At 35.5% G+C, this 20,000-nt stretch overlaps 2 protein-coding genes across 2 annotated transcripts in view; one reads left to right on the top strand and one right to left on the bottom strand.

The window, feature by feature from the left end:
* Nucleotides 1-12,984, top strand: part of csf1ra (colony stimulating factor 1 receptor, a) — a 23,370-nt gene extending 10,386 nt beyond the window's left edge. The window contains exons 9-22 of the mRNA XM_016276374.1: nucleotides 612-723; nucleotides 1,843-2,039; nucleotides 2,126-2,217; nucleotides 2,695-2,821; nucleotides 2,921-3,025; nucleotides 4,349-4,459; nucleotides 4,641-4,794; nucleotides 5,298-5,380; nucleotides 7,717-7,829; nucleotides 7,984-8,106; nucleotides 8,491-8,602; nucleotides 9,454-9,553; nucleotides 11,116-11,224; nucleotides 12,140-12,984. Of these exons, the coding sequence (XP_016131860.1) occupies nucleotides 612-723; nucleotides 1,843-2,039; nucleotides 2,126-2,217; nucleotides 2,695-2,821; nucleotides 2,921-3,025; nucleotides 4,349-4,459; nucleotides 4,641-4,794; nucleotides 5,298-5,380; nucleotides 7,717-7,829; nucleotides 7,984-8,106; nucleotides 8,491-8,602; nucleotides 9,454-9,553; nucleotides 11,116-11,224; nucleotides 12,140-12,298 (1,697 nt within the window). The 3' untranslated portion in view covers nucleotides 12,299-12,984. The remainder of the gene's footprint in view (nucleotides 1-611; nucleotides 724-1,842; nucleotides 2,040-2,125; nucleotides 2,218-2,694; nucleotides 2,822-2,920; nucleotides 3,026-4,348; nucleotides 4,460-4,640; nucleotides 4,795-5,297; nucleotides 5,381-7,716; nucleotides 7,830-7,983; nucleotides 8,107-8,490; nucleotides 8,603-9,453; nucleotides 9,554-11,115; nucleotides 11,225-12,139) is intronic.
* A 5,674-nt stretch (nucleotides 12,985-18,658) lies between these two features.
* Nucleotides 18,659-20,000, bottom strand: part of LOC107588399 (HMG domain-containing protein 3-like) — a 5,711-nt gene continuing 4,369 nt past the window's right edge. The window contains exon 5 of the mRNA XM_016276471.1: nucleotides 18,659-19,015. Within this exon, the coding sequence (XP_016131957.1) occupies nucleotides 18,902-19,015 (114 nt within the window). The 3' untranslated portion in view covers nucleotides 18,659-18,901. The remainder of the gene's footprint in view (nucleotides 19,016-20,000) is intronic.

Raw genomic sequence — 20,000 nt, 5'->3', positions numbered from 1 at the left:
AATAATATTTATCGTTTTTAATTGTACGTATTTTTACATGTTATCAGTATGTTTGTTTATTTTATATTTACTTTTATTGTTTTATATTACGTATGTTCCAGATGAATGTAAAGAAAAGTTAAGTAAAATTAATCTTAACATTAAAATCAAAAGTTGTATCGGTTAATATTGTTCAATGAACCTGAGATCAATGTATTCAATCAATGTATTGCAAATTTTTAATGTTAATTAAGGCAATAACTAATAAGACCTTTTTTGTAAAGTGTTACCAGTTATTCCTTAAAAATGTTCTCTAAATTTGTCTAAATCATCTTTTTTAACCTTGTTCTTCTGTCCATACATTTAAAACACAATAAACATGGAAAATGATGTTCATAATAGTATATTTTATATACCTTTGCACAGACAATGTTAACACGCGTCTGTATTTTCAGCTCCTTGTATATTTGGGCCTGTTTGCTTCCATTGCAAGTTCATTACTCCAACTGCAACACACAAAAAATGAGATGAAATCAATGCTGCTGATAGAGCTAAACTTTCTGAACCCAGAACCTGTAAAGAAATCAAGTAACATTTCCTTCTGAAACATTAAAGCTGATTCTGTTTCACAGCGAAACCCGTAGCGACGGTGAGATGGGAGAACGTCACCACTCTGTCGTGCAGGTCCTATGGATATCCAGCTCCCAGCATCCTTTGGTACCAGTGCACAGGAATCAGAACCACGTACGTCATTATATCTGACACTGACAGCCTGTTATGAGCTCAAAACCAACACGACTTTAAAATCAAAACCCATTTTACTTTTGAAATGCACATTTTTGCTTCTATGATTTATCAGTGCACATTATTCTAGCCATCATACAGAGGCACTTTTCACCATCCGGTCAATTCCTCAGGTCACTCCCTACAGCCTTTTCAGTGAAAAACTCTTCTGTAATCAGATGCATCTTTCTTTCCTCTTTAAAGAACCTATAACCTTTTTTATCCTATTTTAAATAATGAATCATTCAGACTCATTATTATTGGGAAGATTAGACATTTTAACCAGACAATTTTTTTAAATGTACTAATCACCTCAAAGACACAGATGCTATGCAACACTTAACTTGTAACCAGGAAAATAAAAGTTCTTGTGATTTAAAATCAGTAAATTACACAGAAGAAGTCAATGAATGAAAACAATCAAATGTAACATCACAGGCAACTCAAACAGCAGCCAATATTGTCTAATTTGATGATGCAGAGATAAATAAAAATTTAGAAAAACTAATATTTTTCCACTTATATTTATGTATCAGCTTATCAAAATCAAACTTTTGGCGTTGATAACAAAAATAAGTATTTCAAATGTATCATTTAAATGATTTAAACATCTGCAAATATTTAATATAATCTGAAAATGAGTCCAAAATATGTTCAAATGCTCCATTTAATGTACTTTACACTTTATAAAATCAGCTTTCTGTTTGGATTCAGGAAAGACGATTTTAATAAATATTTTATATACGAAACATATTCAAAATATTCAATATTTACATAAGTACCATAAGACAGATGCAGCAGAAAACATCTGACTCATGTTTGCATTTTCTTCTGTCTGGGAGATTAGGCATAAAATCATGTCATACATCTGGAAACGAGCTGAGAATTGAAATTTTTTTGAACAGACGCAGTTTTTTTTTTTTCTTTCTAGTATTGGATTTGTTTGGCAGATATAATGCAGAACAGTGTAATTAAAGCAGATTCTGGATCGTCTAAAATGACTCTTTCAGCAAGAGCAGCTTTGATTATTGTCGTATTGAAGTTGTATTTGATTATTATTGTTTTTTATGTGTTCACCAGCTGCCCAGAAAACTCCACGGGTCTTCAGCCCCTCCAGACGCAGACGCAGACGCTGGCATTTCATAAGGATCCGTACGGCTCGGTGGGTGTGGAGAGCGTCCTGACCGTGGGACCGTCCAACCAGAGGATGACCGTGGTGTGTGTGGCCTTCAATCTGGTGGGACAAGGCAGTGACACCTTCGCCATGGACGTCTCCGGTAAACAAATGCTTTAGACGGTTCTTAGAAAGAACACAAGCTGATCTCCCTGGTGTATTGATCATGTGAGTGTGTTTTTGTCTCAGATCAGCTCTTCACCAGCGCTATGTGTGGCTCTATAGTTGCGATGGTGGTTCTAGCGCTGCTGCTCATCTTCATGATCTACAAGTACAAACAGGTGAGATGGTCACAGCTGCTTCCAAACTCAAATCTGCTTGATCAGCCAAAACGTATTCAAATGAATCCACACTTCTTGTTTTTCACACCAGCTACATGTCACAATTCAGTTTAATCATTTAAATCAGGGGTGTCCAACCCTGTTCCTGGCGATCTACCTTCCTGCAGAGTTCAGCTCCAACCCTGATCAAATCTCATGTACAGATCTTCCTAAGTCAAATTTATATGTATATCACAATTCACATTGTTTCAAAGCAGGTTTTCATTTTTGAGTGGAGTCCTTTGTGAACAGTAAATGAAATTAAACCATCCCTGTTGACTCTATCGACACACACGTCCATAAACTCATGAACATCACGTTCTTTTAAATATTTCAAACCTGTTGATTGCACACAGTGAATTACTCCGCAGTATTGTGTTGATATGTGTGTAAAACCTTTCAACAGCAGACTGAAATCTAGTTTGTGTCTTGCGGTAGAAACCCAGATACGAGATCCGCTGGAAAATCATTGAAGCCACAAATGGAAACAACTACACCTTCATTGACCCGACACAACTACCATACAATGAGAAATGGGAGTTTCCTCGAGACAAACTAAAGCTCGGTTTGTGTAATACAAAATTATGCACTTCTGGAATTTATCAAAGTCTGTGCATTTAGAATGCAGTCACTGATGGAGTGATTCTGGTGGTTGTATGTGCAGGAAAGACTCTGGGAGCAGGAGCCTTTGGGAAGGTGGTGGAGGCCACAGCTTACGGCCTGGGCAAAGAGGACAATGCCACACGTGTAGCTGTCAAAATGCTGAAAGGTCAGAATGCATGACAATTACAAAGAGTACTATAGTATTACCACGGTTTTTTTTGTTTGTTGGTTTGTTTTTAATAGATATGTGCTATGGTAATGGAATACTGTGGAACACCGTGTACATTTCACATTTTTCGCACCTATTTTATTTATATTCAGCTAAAACCGTGTTTTAAGAGCATTTTGCTAACATTCACATTAAGTTCTGTCATGACAACTCTTGGAGGGATTGGCATGGTAATGTACATGACAATGTTAATATATTTGGTCTCGGCGGAATTGATCTGCTGCTGCTACTGCCAGTACATCCACAACATGCTGCTGTGAGCATGTAAGAAATACTGCTGCTGCAAATATAACATACATGAAATAACCCCCATATAGCATACATGAATCACCTCGTAGCAGATCTATACAGGTGGAGTTGGGGAAGGTGGAGGGTTTCTGAAGCAAGCTGCAACTAGTACGGCAAGCACTAGTCATATATTTGAATGTTGAGCAGCGAGCTCATTGGCTACCGATACAGGAGAGAACCAATCAGATGTGTCATTAGGTCAGATTGAGTTAGACCTATCGGACTGCGCCATCTAGAGTTTCATGCCAAAACTCTGTATTTATGAAAATGTCAATAATGTTTAAGATTCACAACCTCATTTTTTTGTTTACTTAACATTTCTTTTAGGTTATGTGAATGTTAACGGAACATTCTATTTTATTATTTAAAAAAGTATTATTTCAGAATGTTTTTGGAACGTTCAAAATGTTCCGTTTTTTTTAATTAAGAATGTTTTTCTTAGTTATGTGAACGTTAGAGAAACATTCCATTCTATCATTTTAAAACGTTAAGAGAATGTTACATTTGAATTTTCTCTCATCATTTAAAACACCCATTTTTTTCTATTTTAAGAAGGTGTCCTCTAAACATTATGAGAGCATCTCAAATATCAAAAATGTTCCATAAACATTATTTCAAGAACATTTTGTTCTAACATTTACACAACCTTGAAACATGTTTCCTGTTAGCTGGGATAGCAATTTATACGATACAGATAGTGTCAAAGCAGCTTCCAAGAAATAAACAGGAAAATAACAGCTTGCAAAATTCATCAGTTATGAGACAAATTTAATTTCAGCTGTACAATAGTGTCATTATTCCGATCAGTCCAGTAAATAGAGATAACATCTTCATATAATCGGCATCAGAAACTGAAAAGGTCACTTTGGTCTTTTGATCTTTCTCTGACAAAAATACTTTACAAAGCCAGTAAGTGAGTGAATTGTTGTGTTGTGTTGTGTTGTGTTGTGTTGTGTTGCATGCTGGGAGCAGCCAGCGCTCATCCAGATGAGCGAGAGGCTCTGATGTCCGAGCTGAAGATCCTCAGTCATCTCGGGCAACACAAGAACATCGTGAACCTGCTGGGCGCCTGTACACACGGCGGTAAGACCATCCAATTGTTTTATTCCATCCTCCAGCTCAGATTGGTTTCAGTAGATGCTTTTTAGATCTAAGCCAGTTTCTACCAGCTTGAAACCATGTAAAAGCATCAGAAACTGGTTGAATGGCTGGATTGTCCTGCAAAAGTTGCTCAATTTTGGTAATTTTTCTGACTCGTTTCCAGGTCCTGTACTGGTCATCACGGAATACTGTTGTCATGGTGATCTTCTGAACTTCCTGCGTAGCAAAGCTGAGAACTTCTTGAATTTCGTCATGATGATTCCGAATCCGGCGATGGATTATAAGAACATCAACACTGAACGAATGTTTCTCAGAAGGTCGGTTTAACAAACACTTTAAAAAACATATGCTGTAAACCCAAAACTTAGAATATTTCAGCAGATTAAAAGAAAAACATGTTTTGTAAAACCCCCAAAAATTATTAGTTTTTTTAGGTAGACTCACGAGTCTTTGCCATTTAAGGTCGGGTCATATTCACAGAAATTTGGCGAAACTTTGTGGATGTCCAGTGATTGTCCAAAATGTCCACTTTTCATTGTCATGAATGTAAAAAGCACTGCTTTCACAAAGAAGTCACTCCATCAATGCAACACATTTGCTAATTCTGAGTGACAAACTTGAACCTGTTGCTAAATCTGTGTGGAGAAATCTTTCACCCTCATGAGAAATTCCTGATCACATGGATTCATGTGATTCACACTGGATTTTGCCAGCAAAAATTCGCAAAAAAACTGAAAATGTGACCACAAATTTTGAGTTTATACTTAACTGAAAACTAACAAAATTAGAAAATTATTTGTTTGTTGTGATTGTCTTACAGTGACAGTGGGATTTCCAGTACTTGCTCTGATAATTATCTGGCCATGAGACCAGCCTCATCCAGACCCACAAACTCTGTTCAGAGTGAGTCACAATCTACTTCCTTCAGACATACGTCATCATAAAACCACACGCCACAAAATGCTACAAATCTGCAATATATGAATATCATATTTTGCTCAGAAACATGTTACGTTACAGAAGCGAAAAGAGTTGAGAAGTGGGGTTATTGCAGTTAACTAAAACTAAAAACAATTATTTATTTTTTTACTAAAGATAAAATAATCTATAAAATTACACAATATACATTTTTTTTACTTATTTTATTTCAGCTAGATCACAAGGCCAACTTGATTTACTAAAATTGACAGCATTTTAGTAATAACTAAAAAAAAATAATAATAATAAAATAAAGATTAAAAGAATTATGTCATAGGACTGTGAGATTTAAATCTGAATATTTTGTGAATAAAGTCAAAAGTCTCAAAATATTTTTATTTAATCTTGTATAAGAGTTAATTCTCATATTGTTAGACTTTATTTGCATAAGTATGACTATTATTAAATATTAATACTGTAATTAAATAATGCTATGACTTTATTCTCTTAATTTTGACTTTATTCCCAAAATATATAAAGTTTAATCACGTAGGCCTATAGTAAGACAGACTTTATTTCTCGTATTACTTTGACTTTATTCTCATAATTTTGCCTTTATTCCAAAAATATAACAAGTTTAATCAGATATGAGACTTTATTCTCGTAATTTTGACTTTATTCTCAAAATAATGCGTTTACGTGCACCCTTTTAATGCGATTTTAATGAGTTTGACAATATTGCGATTAAACTTTACCTCATGTAAACGCAATACTTCAATCTAAATAATGAGATTAAGCTCATAATCGCAGCAAGCATATTCATATTAACATAGGTGGTACGCCGAATTTAATTGAAATATACAGGCATGTAAACGCCTTTTGTTTTGTTCTCTCTCCGCATTCGTTACTAATCACGCTACGCTGACGTCCTACGTCATCCACCGGAACGGCTTCCCTGCGTACGACACATGCTGGAAGTGAGAGAAAGTGTTTATTATGTTTGAAATGTGGATATTTTTCTTACAAAAATGGCATGGATTCGCTACAGGAGGCCTTTATTCACCCCCTGGAGCCGTGTGAGCCACGTTTTATTACGGATGCGTGTGCTTTTTTTAACGTGTTTTGGGCTGTTAAAACACCCACCCACTACATTGATAGAGCTTAGAAGTGCCAGGACAATTTTAAAGGGGTCATATGATGTTGCTAAAAAGAAAATTATTTTGTGTATTGGTGTAATGAAATGTGTTTATGCGGTTTAAGGTTAAAAAAACACATTATTTTCCACATACTGTACATTATTGTTTCTCCTCTATGCCTCGTCTTTCTGAAACACATCAATTTTACAAAACTCATCGGTCTGAAAAGCGAGGTGTACTCTGATTGGCCAGCTATCCCATGCGATGTGATTGGCCGAAAACCTCAAGCGTGTGACTGAAATGTTACACCCCTTTACCATACTGTGATGGAAACCCATTATAAACGAGGCATTTGTTGCATCCAGTGGGGACATAATTACGGATTATAATGACTTGTACTGTCTTTTTACGCGTTGCGTTGCATTGCGCCGCGTAAACATAAAACCATGTCTGCATTTGTGATCGGAGAAATGACAAACAACAAGCACTACTCTACACTGCCCAAAACTCGCGTTTGAATCATCAGTGGCAAATCCTTTAAATATGAAAAACGTACTTACAGGCTGTGAGTCAGAACAGCCAGCATTGTAGTCTACTCTCCCAGGATCAGGAAACGGTCCTCCATAAAATGCGCTGCACACATCTGAATATTTGGGTTGAAGTGTTCTGGAACAGTGTTGTAAATACAACTTAACCACTGATTTCTAGTCGTGTCCTTTTTTGGAAGGCCAAACAAAGTAGTTTCGCTTTCACAACGAAACACAGCGTCACACAAGGCAGGCTTGAGAACGGCGCGGCCGGCGGATTCTACGAAGGAGCGTCCGGCGGGCTTGCGGTAACCACACGACCCCGGGCTGGACTCCGACGAAGCGGATATCGTCCTCTTTTGGAAGGCCAAACAAAGTAGTTTCGCTTTCACAACAAAACACACAGCGTCTCCACAACATGGTGGCAGCAGTAACAACAATACTACAGCGAGAATAAAAGTTACGCCTTCTTTCTTTGCGTGAACATTTGGGCAGCGTTTTGCAAATCTTCCCACATAGTGATGTAGACATGTGGGGGCATGTTAGAACGAGCCATTTAAGTTGACTCTAGTTGAAGCTAAATTAGTATCTCAGTGGTGCTAAAATAACAGAACTTTAAGAGACCACAATAAAAGCTGTTCTTCCTCTTGTGCTGCAGGTTCTTCTTTGGACTGTGAGCAGGCTGAGGATTCGTGGCCGCTGGACATGGACGACTTACTCAGATTCTCCTATCAGGTGGCGCAGGGACTCGACTTCCTCACTGCTAAAAATGTGAGTACCTAAAATAAGCAGCCTTCACCAAACACAATGAGATCTGTGTGAGCTCTGGAGGAAGTTACATTCACAAACAATAAATCAATTTAAAGCTCACCTTCATTTAACCGAGAACTGATCAAAAGTGAATTGGTGTCATTTTTCTCTGCAGTGCATCCACAGAGACGTGGCGGCCAGAAACGTCCTCCTCACCAACAGCCGAGTGGCCAAGATCTGTGACTTCGGTCTGGCGCGAGATATCATGAACGACTCCAACTATGTAGTCAAAGGAAACGTGAGCGAACAAACGTCACAAACACTCCACTGAGATTCCAGCTGACAAAAACACGTTTGGCTAATGTTCCCATTACGCATTACGTTCTCTGAATGTTCAAAACATCCAGTTTAATGTTTTTAAAAAGATTTTCTTGGTTATTCGATGAGGAAAAATTCAGTTTTATTGCTTGGTAAGCATTATGGGAGCGTTAGTTTGAATGTTCTCTGAATGTTCTGACACAAGTAGTTACATTTCAGAAAAAAAAATTCCAAAAATTATGTAAAAACATTTTTGTGCTAATGTTTTCGGGACATTACAAAAATGTAGAAATTCTATTAACGTTACTGGAAGAGAATTTGTTTAATTATGAGAAATATATACAATGTGTGTGTGTGTGTGTAGGCGCGTCTTCCAGTGAAGTGGATGGCTCCAGAGAGTATCTTCGACTGTGTTTATACGGTTCAGAGTGACGTCTGGTCTTACGGGATCCTGCTGTGGGAGATTTTCTCATTGGGTGAGATTGAAACCCTTATATTACGTTGCGGGTCCATTTGACCTGCATCGGTTTTTAAGTTGTTGTTTTTTTTCATTTGGAGTCATGAACATGCATGCAGTTTTGACACTTGTGCTTACAAGATTTCTATTATGATGCGATGTTCTTGAGCAGTTTGACCCATTCATTTTATGGCTAAAGGCAGCTGGGCAGAAAATAAAATGACATTCATGTTTATGCATATTCTTTTATTCAAAGACATTTACACGGCATTGATGGTGTACATTTTTATTAGTTAATGCGCATTCATTTTGCTGGGAATCGAACCCATGATCTTGGTGTTGCAAGCGTCATACGCTTCTACTGTTTAAGCTTTGGAAAAGCACACAGAAAAAGTGATAATCCACACACTTTTTCTGTTTAAAATATATATTTTTAAAATACTTATAATACTGCTAATAATAAATAAAATATTTAAAAAATAGTTGTTAAATAACATTTTAGAAATCAAATGTTTCTTTTTTGTGAATGTGTGAGAAGTATTAATGTAAAAAAAAAATGTTTTGATTTAATTTTGTTTTTATTTTTATTTATTTTTTAATTACATGGAATCCAACTGGGGTTAATTTGACTCACAACATCACAATCATACCCAGATTTTAACATAAAAAAGTAATAAAAAAATACACAAACACACTTCTGACAACAAGAAGTTTGTATGGTTTGAAATGTGGTTTCTCTGCTGAGCGCAAAACCTTTTTTAATTTAAATATGAAATAATTTCCAGTCTCCCTGAACCCTTGGTTCTGGTTTGAAGTCTCTGTAACAAATGCATGATTTTCTCTTATCGGAGTAAATGTGTGTGTCTGCAGGTAAAAGCCCATATCCCAACATACTGGTGGACTCCAAGTTTTATAAAATGATCAAATGTGGCTATCAGATGTCCAGACCTGACTTTGCACCTCCAGAGATGTGAGTGAGACAAACAGTATCACACAAACATAATCAATCTTTCACAATTCAGAGTTATAGTGAAGTCAACAAAACTGTGTGAAATAACACAAATGCAAGCGTAAAACAGACGTCATGATCTCAACCATCGTCATGCTCTTCATCATACACTACAGCGAAGAGCACTTCATGTTGCTTTACTGCAGTAGTGTTATTTTAGTATCACTGAGATTCTATTATAGATTGTATTCATATTTTACATTTATATTTTCTGTTTTCACTTTAATTTTAGTTCAACATTGAGTCATTTTGTTTTTTCATACGTGTATAGATTTTAGAAATGTTTGTTTTAATTTTAGCATTTTTTTGTGTTTTTATTAATTATTTCAGTGTTAGTATTTTGTTGTGCTTGTCATTTTTTTCTTTTTTTAACGTCTATATGGCATTTTATACATTTTTATTCCAATTTTAGTTTTAGTCATTTTCATTTCTGTTGTAATTTTGATCATATTAGTATAACAGCTAAACTAAATGAAAATAAGAAATGTTACCTTGGCAACGATGTAAAATAAGCTTAAGATTTGTATTTGATTTCATATTGTTTTTATTTATTATTATTATTATTATTATTTGTAAAGGCATTCATAACCAGAATTTTCTCCATTGGCAAAGGCATTCATATTAGTCTCTAAAACGAAATTCAAGCATTTAAGCAGGAACTTTTAGATGAAAAGTTTTTAAATATCAGTAGTCTAGTTTGTCCAAATCTTTGATCGTGTGTGTGTAGTGTGTAGTTTTATTCTCATCACATCACGACACATATGAATCTTTCTAGAGACTCGCACAAATAGAAAAATAAAACCCATGAAAAACAGCATGAGATAATGAGTTCTCAACAATGGCTGATGTTGACTGATTTTCCATGCACAGCTCTGATTCAGATCCAGTCGTTCTGCTGCTTTTTTGTTAAACACATGATCTGACGGCAAGGCCTTGATTTTCCACACATTTCATGCTCGTCGTCTCTCTCTGCAGCGACTTTACTGAACTTCAGTATCTCTGCATGAGAGTAGCAGAGTAAAGATTCATAAACCATCACTATTTTATCCCAGTCCTTCCACTGTTGGTTTAAAAATACTGACTTTGTTGAGCAGTGTTTTTCATTGAGCATCGTAATTTGGTGCTTCAGTGCTTTAAAACAACTATTTCAACTATAAAGAGTGGATCTGAAACATGGTGATAACAGTATTTTAATGATTTTGTTACAAAACTAGAAGAGTGTGTTAATTGCTTCAGTTTACGCTGCAGGAAAGTGACCAATGTGACCAAAAAACAGCAATCGAGTGTTTAGTCACGCTACGCTCGACTCTCTACAAAAACCCCTGTTATGAGAAACGGGCCTCATTTCACCTCAGAATACAAAGAAAAAAATCTGAAATTATATATATATTTTTTCGTTTTTGCACTAACACAATGCAGCAATTGAAAATAGAGGCTTGATTTTCCATATACAAGATATTCCTATTTCTATCTTTTGGTTTTTGTGGTGAAAGTGATAGTAAAGCACATGATGCTGTGTTCAGGTACACCATCATGAAGATGTGCTGGAACCTGGAAGCCGCTGAGAGACCAACATTCAGTAAGATCAGTCAGCTGATCGAGAGGATGCTGGGAGACACAGAAGATCAACAGGTACATCACTCTGATAGATGGATATCATCTGTCTATCAGTATCCACCTTATGTTTCACTGTGGAAGTAAGATATTTCCAGCTACATGCCCATAGCTTGGTAGATAACTAGAAGAATAACAAAGTGCAGTAAACTATTTGTGCTACAAACCATTATGTTTGTAATTCCATTTTTGTGTTTTGTTATTAAAAAATATGATAAATCAAAGCAGCATAACCGACCGATTTTATACAGCTAACATAACTGGAAGTGAATGACACTGGAAGCCACACACATCCAAGATACAAATGGCCACGCTGCTCGTATGAAATAAATGTATATTTAAAAAAACAATTTTTAATAACGTGGATACACCATAATCAGTGAACCAGTACGCCATTATTTTGCATTCTACTTTTGTCTAATTTAGCATTTTTAATTTTGCATTCTGCATTTTAATTTAACATTTTAATTTTGCATTCTAATTTTGCATGCTGCGTTTTAATTTTGCATTCTAATTTGCATTTGCATTTTAATTTTGCATTCTAATTTTGTATTGTGCATTTTTAATTTTGCTTTCTAAGTTTTGTATTTTAATTTTACATTTTGCATTATGTATTTCACATTTTTATCTAATTTTCCGTAAAAATGCCTTTGCAGGCAACTTTTTGCATTCTGATCAGATGATTAGATGAGATGTTAAAAATTTTGATTGATATCACTTTAAGTGCATTGCATTGTGGGATACGTTATCTCACACAGTGTGCATGCTGTACTATTTGAAAAATATAGTTGGTCATCCATATATTCCAGAAAAAAACGTGTACATACTGCAGGATTAGTTCAAGTGTGTGTGTGTGTGTGTGTTATTAATATGTTTTATTTTGAACACAGTCCAGAGTAATGAATGAGTCATATTCATGAATTATTTCCACAGGAGACACAGTACAAAAATGTCCAGTCCAATGCACATGATGACCAACAACTAGAGTCATGTGACCCTGTGAAGCATGAAGAGGAGTCATTTGAGACATCATGTGACCAGGAAGAAGAGGATCAGCCGCTCATGAAACCCAACAACTACCAGTTCTGCTGAGGGCTTAACTAACCATCTAACTAACTAAAGCGGGATCTTCTGTCTGAACATCAACAACAGTTGCACAATCCGTCCACAAACGCATGCATGTGAACAGAGATCTGACCTGTCATCAAATGCACTCAGTGTGTGATTTTACACGCTCTTGTAGTTCTGCTCGCTTGAAATCTCGTAAACAGTCTTGAACTCGTCTGCAGAGTTGAAGCGTGTTTAATCCAACCGGTTTCACTTCTCAGCAAAGTCCAAAACCTCCAAACCTCGGATTTGTTTGTCGTCCGATGTGCCTTTTTGGTAAACGTGCGTCTTTATTTGTTGCGGGACTTCTCTGTTGCCAAGGTTGGAAAGCAGCTTGTTCAGCGTTTTAAATGCAGATGCTGCATGTTCCACTTCCACTTTATACTTGATCTGCGTGTCAGTCATTTTTCTTCCTTTAAAGTCACTGAAAATGACCACAGACACATAACTCTTTTTGTGCAGCTAAAATAACTAGAAGCGAATGACAGCGGTAGCCTCGCCTAGTCAAGATACAAATGGCCACAATCTTGTTAAAAATAAAGTGTATACACCATATACAGCCTACTTTTTTTTCTTTTTTTTTCTTGTCAGTGTAGCAGTATGCTATAACAGCACATTTGGCAATTACATTTTTTTTTTGCATTTCATTTGATTGGTTTTTTGCATTTTATTTTATTATTTATTTTATTTAAATTTTACATTTTAATTTTTTTCCCAATTTTATTTAGCGTTTTATTTTTATTTTTTTAGCATTTTTAATTTCGCTTTCCAAGTTTGCATTTGATTTTATTATTTCTTTTTTTTTTATTTCAAATTTTTTTTTTCCATTTTAGTATATTTAGCTAATTATTTTGAACTCAACGTCACACATAACTCACCTGTAATCGTCACGCCAACACGGGTTGAGTTTGACGCGGCTGAAGGTAATCAGTGCAGGTCAGAGGACAGATATGAAATCTTTCGGTCCATTTGTCTCCTGCTCTAGTTCTTAGTCAATCTTTGTAGGCAAACACAGTATTTTATTGCTTCCCGCAGTGATTACGGTCATTTGGAGTGATAGTGTGAGGTCAGCGCAGGTTTGGAGGACAGATTCACGTCTCCAACGGGTGAAATATTGACATGCTGTTGGCGCAATAATGTTTCGGCAATGTTTCGTTGTCTTATTTCTTCAGATAACTGAGGGTCAAAGGTTAAATGCGTTCTTGTTTATCACTGAAGCCTTAGGTATAGTGAGGAAAACAATGACTGACGGAGCAGAAACCATTTCAGGAAGAAAAACTAACCATTTGCGTTTCATTTAATGTAAAATGAAAGGTAGACAGTTTCATTTCATTTTCATAGGCATATGTACACTTGATTATTTTGATGTGCAGGAAGTGTTTAGATAGCAGAATGTCACATCTCTTAACTGTTTAACTTAACTGTCAAATGAAGCATCAGAACTGCTGAGTAACTTTAGGTTTCTTAAAACGTGTGATTATTCAAGTAGTCAATGAAACAGTATATGCCATGCCTTAGAGCATTTAGCAATTTAATTTCACATTTTGCAAAACTTACTTTAGTTGCAATTTAATTTCACATTTTGCTTTTGCATTTTAATGTAATTTTCAAACATTTACTTTCATTCGACTCAAACAGAAAAAAATCTGTCATGTTTTCTGTAGTTTATTAACAGCTTGAAATGGGTAAATCTTTGTTTTTATACTCCGAACTGTTTGCTTTCGTTAAAGTTTATTTGAACTCTCAAATGAAGCATCAGACACACTGCCGTTGTAACTTTAGGTTGCTTAAAATGTGATTAACCTGATGTTTTTCTCAAAGCACAAACTGCCATGTTTATATGTTTATTCTATATCCTTATTTACATTTTTTCTTATGCAATAGTTTTATGGTTTAAAGTTCGATTTAATCATTGTAATGACGTCTTTTCTCAGTGTTTATCTGTGTGTTAATAGTTCTCATGAGTCTTATCGTAATGAGTTTTGCACCTTTGATATCTACACATCTGTATATTTTAGTTTTACTACAGAACTTGCTACTGAAAGCTACTAATAAACCACGGAAATGTCACATGATCTCGTTTTATCAGTGAAAATACAGTTTATTGGGGTTGTGAGGTTAATCCATGTCAAACACGAACTCATATTTGAGACTGAGCACATTATGTGTTATGAAACCTCTCAGAATAAACACTTAAACATGTCTTTCTATGCATGAAAAAGCCATCAAAATATGAAATTAAAATAAATACTGTCGGTTTTCCACTTGTAGTGGGTTTCACGTTTCTGTGGGCAATAATATGCTTGTTATTTACCATCATAAGCATGTCGGATTAAGATATAATGTCAGAGACACACAAGGCTAATTATTTTTCAAGCAACATGAATCTGCAGGCATCATTTACTCACTAATGTCATTACAGACCTGTACTTTACACAAAAGTAGATGTTCACCCTGCTCTTTTCCATATAATGAAAGTGAATGGTGATTTAAATAGGTTTAGAGCTCCAAAAAGCACAATAAACTGTTTTAGAACAAAATGTAAGATTTATGTATTATATAAAATGTCCATGCATTTGGATTACACAAATTTAATATAAACTAATAATCTTTACAGGCCAGTTTTCTGCGCTCAAAAAATCATGGCATGGTTTTTGTTATTACCTATTCTATATATATATACAATTTGGGGGGGGGGCAATAGGGATTTCGCCTAGGGCATCAAATTGGCTAGAAACGGCCCTGCCTCCATGCCACGCCGAATTGAGGCAGTAATTAAAGCAAAAGGAGCCCCTACCAAGTATTGAGTACATGTACAGTAAATGAACATACTTTCCAGAAGGCCAACAATTCACTAAAAATGTTTTTTTATTGGTCTTATGAAGTATTCTAATTTGTTGAGAGTGAATTGGTGGGTTTTCGTTAAATGTGAGCCAAAATCATCACAATTAAAAGAACCAAAGACTTAAACTACTTCAGTCTGTGTGCATTGAATTTATTTAATACACGAGTTTCACAATTTGAGTTGAATTACGGAAATTTTCCACGACATTCTAATTTATTGAGATGCACCTGTATATGGACACAGGCAAAATTTGTATTATTTTAGCTGCTGACCAAAACATATTCAAGTTACAGTTATTACAGTTATACAGGGCTTAAAGTGCACACTCTGAGCTTTAATTTGAGGGTATTCTCATCAAAATTGGAGGAAAGGTTAAGGAATTACAGCTCTTTAATATGAACCTCCCCCTTTTTCAAGGGACCATAAGTAATTGAACAGTCGACTCAAAAGCTGTTTCATGGACAGTTGTGGGCTATTCCTTCATTATTTCTACATCAGTTAAGCAGGTCAAAGGTCTGGAGTTGATTCTAAGTGTGCCATTTGCATTTGGAAGCTGTTGCTGTGAACCCACAACATGCAGTCATTCCTAAGCATTTTATGTTATATTTTTGGTAAACCCCTTGAATTAAAGCTTAAAGTCTACACTTTAATTTCATCATAATTGTTTCATTTTAATTCTATTTTGGTGGCGTACAGAGCCACATTATGAAAATTGTATCCAAATATATATATATGGACCTGACTGTAAATCTTAAATAATTTTTTTTTTTTAGGTTTCATAACAGTAAATGTGTGCCATATTCCAGTACTTCTGAAATCATACAACACATGTGTTCATGGACTGAAAAAGCTGCATAAAAATGCTTAAATCGTTTTGGGTGAATAAATGACGGCAGTTTATTTTCCATGAATTATTCCCATCATCCAAAGTGCTTACAGGATCTGAAACAACCTCGTAGTTTCTGTTTGTCTTCACATCATCTCTAACAAATTTTCTTATTTTAAATAAAAAATAAAATATAAGTTTTTCCTGAATGCGGAAAAAGGTCTATAAAACTAAAAATATATACATATAAATAAAAATATTAAACTGAATAAAAATAAACAATAAAAATAAAATAACTGACAAAAATAAAAATATCAAATAAAAATAAACACAAAAAATTTTATAAAAATAACAAAAAAAATAAGAAAATAATATAAAAATAGCAAAATTTTAATTAAAATAATACAAAATAAATACAAAATCTAATGAATTTAAAAATTTTTTTATATATATATATATATATATATATATATATATATATATATATATATATATATATACAGAGGTTTCTGGATTTTTTTTTCTCATTTTGTCTCTCATAGTTGAGGTATACCTATGATGAAAATTACAGGCCTCTCTCATCTTTTTAAGTGGGAGAACTTGCACAATTGGTGGCTGACTAAATACTTTTTTGCCCCACTGTATATATATATATATAGTCATGGTCAGAATTTTTGGCACCCTTGGCAGTGGTTGGATCTTGCATCAGGAGAAAGAAAAAAATCTACAAAAAAATGGGTCACTGAGCAAAAATGGTACACTGGTTCTCCCAGTTCCCTGACCTGATCCCTATAGAAAATGAGTGTGGTGAACTGAAGAGAAGAAGCACCAACACTGAGCTGTAATTCTGAAGGATCTGGAGAGATGCTGGATGAAGGAATGGTCTCTGATCTCTTATCAGATGTTCTCCAAACTCATCAGGCATTACTGGAAAAAACTCAGGGCTGTTATCTTGGCAAAAAATACAGGATAAAAGGCTGCCAATAACTGTGACCAAAGTGTATTAGAGAAAAACATTTATTTCATAACAAGATTTCCCCTCTATTTTCAATTGTTTTACTTCAATGAAAGGTTAGATTTTTGTGAATTTTTGAATGAAAGATCAAATGGATAAACAATGCAGATTTATTTTCAATACTTTTGCCCATGACTGTATATACAGTGGTGTGAAAGTTTTTGCCCCCTTCCTGGTTTTTTAATTGTTTGCATATTTGTGACACTTAAAAGATTCAGATCATCAAACAAATTTAAATATTACACAAAGATAATGCAAGTAAATACAAAATGCAGTTTTTAAATGATGATTTCATTTATTAAGGGAAAAAAGCTGTCCAAACCTATGTGGCCCTACGTGAAAAATTAATTGCCCCCTCCTGTTAAATCATGAAAGAACTGCAATTAACCACATTATTTTAGAAAGCTGAGTTAAATTTCACTAGCCACACCCAGGCCTGATTACTGCCAGACCTGTTGAATCAAGAAATCACTTAAATAGAACCTGTCTGACAAAGTGAAGCATGCTTAAAGAGCAACACATCATGCAACGATCTAAAGAAATTCAAGAGCAGATCAGAATCAAAACAGTTGACATGTATCAGTCTGGAAAGGATTATAAAGCCATTTCTAAGGCTTTGGGACTCCAGCGAACCACAGTTAGAGCCATTATCCACAAATTGAGAAAAATTGGAACAATGGTGAACCTTCCCAGGAGTTGCCAGCCAACCAAAATGACTCCAAGAGCACAACGAGGACTCATTCAAGAGGTCATAAAAGAACCCAGAACAACACCTAAAGAACTTGCCATCTGCCCTGTACAGTGAAAACCAGGATTCATCTGTGAAGAGAACACCTCTTCAAAGTGCCAGACGCCATCAAATATGAGCGTTTGCCCACTCAAGTCGGTTACGACGACGAACTGCAGTCAGGTCGAGACCCCAATGAGGACAACGAGCATGCAGATGAGCTTCCCTGAGACGGTTTCTGACAGTTTGTGCAGAAATTCTTTGGTTATGCAAACCGATTGTTGCAGCAGCTGTCCGGGTGGCTGGTCTCAGACGATCTTGGAGGTGAAGATGCTGGATGTGGAGGTCCTGGGCTGGTGTGGTTACACGTGGTCTGTGGTTGTGAGGCCGGTTGGATGTACTGCCAAATTCTCTGAAACGCCTTTGGAGACGGCTTATGGTAGAGAAATGAACATTCAATTCACGGGCAACTGCTCTGGTGGACATTCCTGCAGTCAGCATGCCAATTGCACGCTCCCTCAAAATTTGCGACATCTGTGGCATTGTGCTGTGTGATAAAACTGCACATTTTAGAGTGGCCTTTTATTGTGGCCAGCCTATATATTTGAGAGAAATAGGCCTTTTGTGTACATAGAAAAAGTCTTAGATCTTTGAGTTCAGCCCATGAAAAATGGGGGCAAAAACAGATCACACTCTGTATTTCCAGGCACATTTTAATTTTTCTGTTTTAAAAAGTTGAGTAAACCTGCTCATAATGGATCCCTGAGTCAGAAGAGCATCACCTCCTCGAACACGACTCCGTTCGAGTGTTTGTCCAGTCCTCCGTCAGCCGCTTCCTCCTCCACTTCCTGCGGGTCTGAGTTGATCTGTGCGACTCCCAGCCTGTAGATCATCACCACCTCCCCCGGCTGACAGACGCTCAGCACCTCCGTGATCTGCTGGTTCACGATGTCTCTGCTGCTCAGGAAGTCCAGCAGGCGGTTATAGAGGTAGTAATATGCGGCGTTATCGAACACGAGAGCTTTCCTCCGAAGCGCCGTCACGCTGCTGTCGCCGATGCTGCTTTCACGCTGGGGTTGGTCACAGATCTCTGTGACGGCGCTGGTGTACTGCTCCAGCTCTTTGCAGAGCACCATGGCGTGGTGGGCGTCGTGGAGGGCGCTCGGTCCGTCGGGTCACATGATCCAGCGAGAGGCGGATTTGGTGAGCGGGTGCAGATGAGGGTTGGACTCAGTCGCTGTCAGATCCAAACTGTACGGCTGGTCCTGAAGCTCCGAGCACGAGACGTACTGAAAGAGGGGAGGAGACAGACGGGATCGACATGTTCAATGGCCAATCAGGCGTTTAAAATCTGTGTACTACAAGTTCCCTGCAAGGAAAATTTTTATTTGTACAGCCCTTTTCACAGTATTTGACATCTCAAAGTAGCTTTTCAGAAATAAACGGACTAAATTATGATATTTTAATATCCTTTTTGGAGCTGTCACTATTAATGTGCTGTACAGAAAGATATTCTTAAAAATGCATTTTTCTTTGTATATGTGTTGATGTTATATAATGTTAATGTCTGTGTTTGCAGGGTTAACTAAAACTACAAACAATTCATCACTTGAAATAAATTAAACTTTAAATTCAATTACATTTATTTAACCTTTAACTTGTTTCATATTATGTGATGTACTAAAATAACTAAAACTTATGAAAAATGAAAAAACCTACTTAAAATAAACCAAATTTAACTGAAAAGGGAAAATACAAAAAAACTAATATATAAAAATATATATTTTTTAAAATACTATAATAGTATCTTACTGATACAACATACAACATAAAGCTGTGTAGAGATTCTTAACATTATTTTCTTTTTTGATTAACAAAACGTATAAATGGAGATGATGAATATTATTGTCAATATAATTGAATAATATAACTATATATATTTTATAATTTATTAAAACAAATTATCTGACTTTAATTATTAATTAAAATTAATATATATATATGTATATATAATGTATATATGTTATTATAGTTTTTATTATAACTGCTGTTTATTTTTAAATTGAAATTTTCTTTTTAGTAATTTTGTTGTGTTCTTTTGTTTTTAAATATTTCCGTATAATTTTCATAATTTTTTATTTTAGTTTAGTTTTGGTTCTTTTAGTACATCAAAAGTTAAACTAAATGAAAATGAGAAATGTTATGTTGGCAACTAGCTGAAATATATATATATATATATATATATATATATATATATATATATATATATATATA

The sequence above is a fragment of the Sinocyclocheilus grahami genome, unplaced genomic scaffold, assembly GCF_001515645.1.
Source record: "Sinocyclocheilus grahami isolate Dianchi unplaced genomic scaffold, SAMN03320097.WGS_v1.1 scaffold102.1, whole genome shotgun sequence".
Classification (NCBI taxonomy): domain Eukaryota; kingdom Metazoa; phylum Chordata; class Actinopteri; order Cypriniformes; family Cyprinidae; genus Sinocyclocheilus; species Sinocyclocheilus grahami.
Note: the sequence above shows the minus strand (reverse complement) of the source record. Positions and strands in the feature narration are given on the sequence as shown.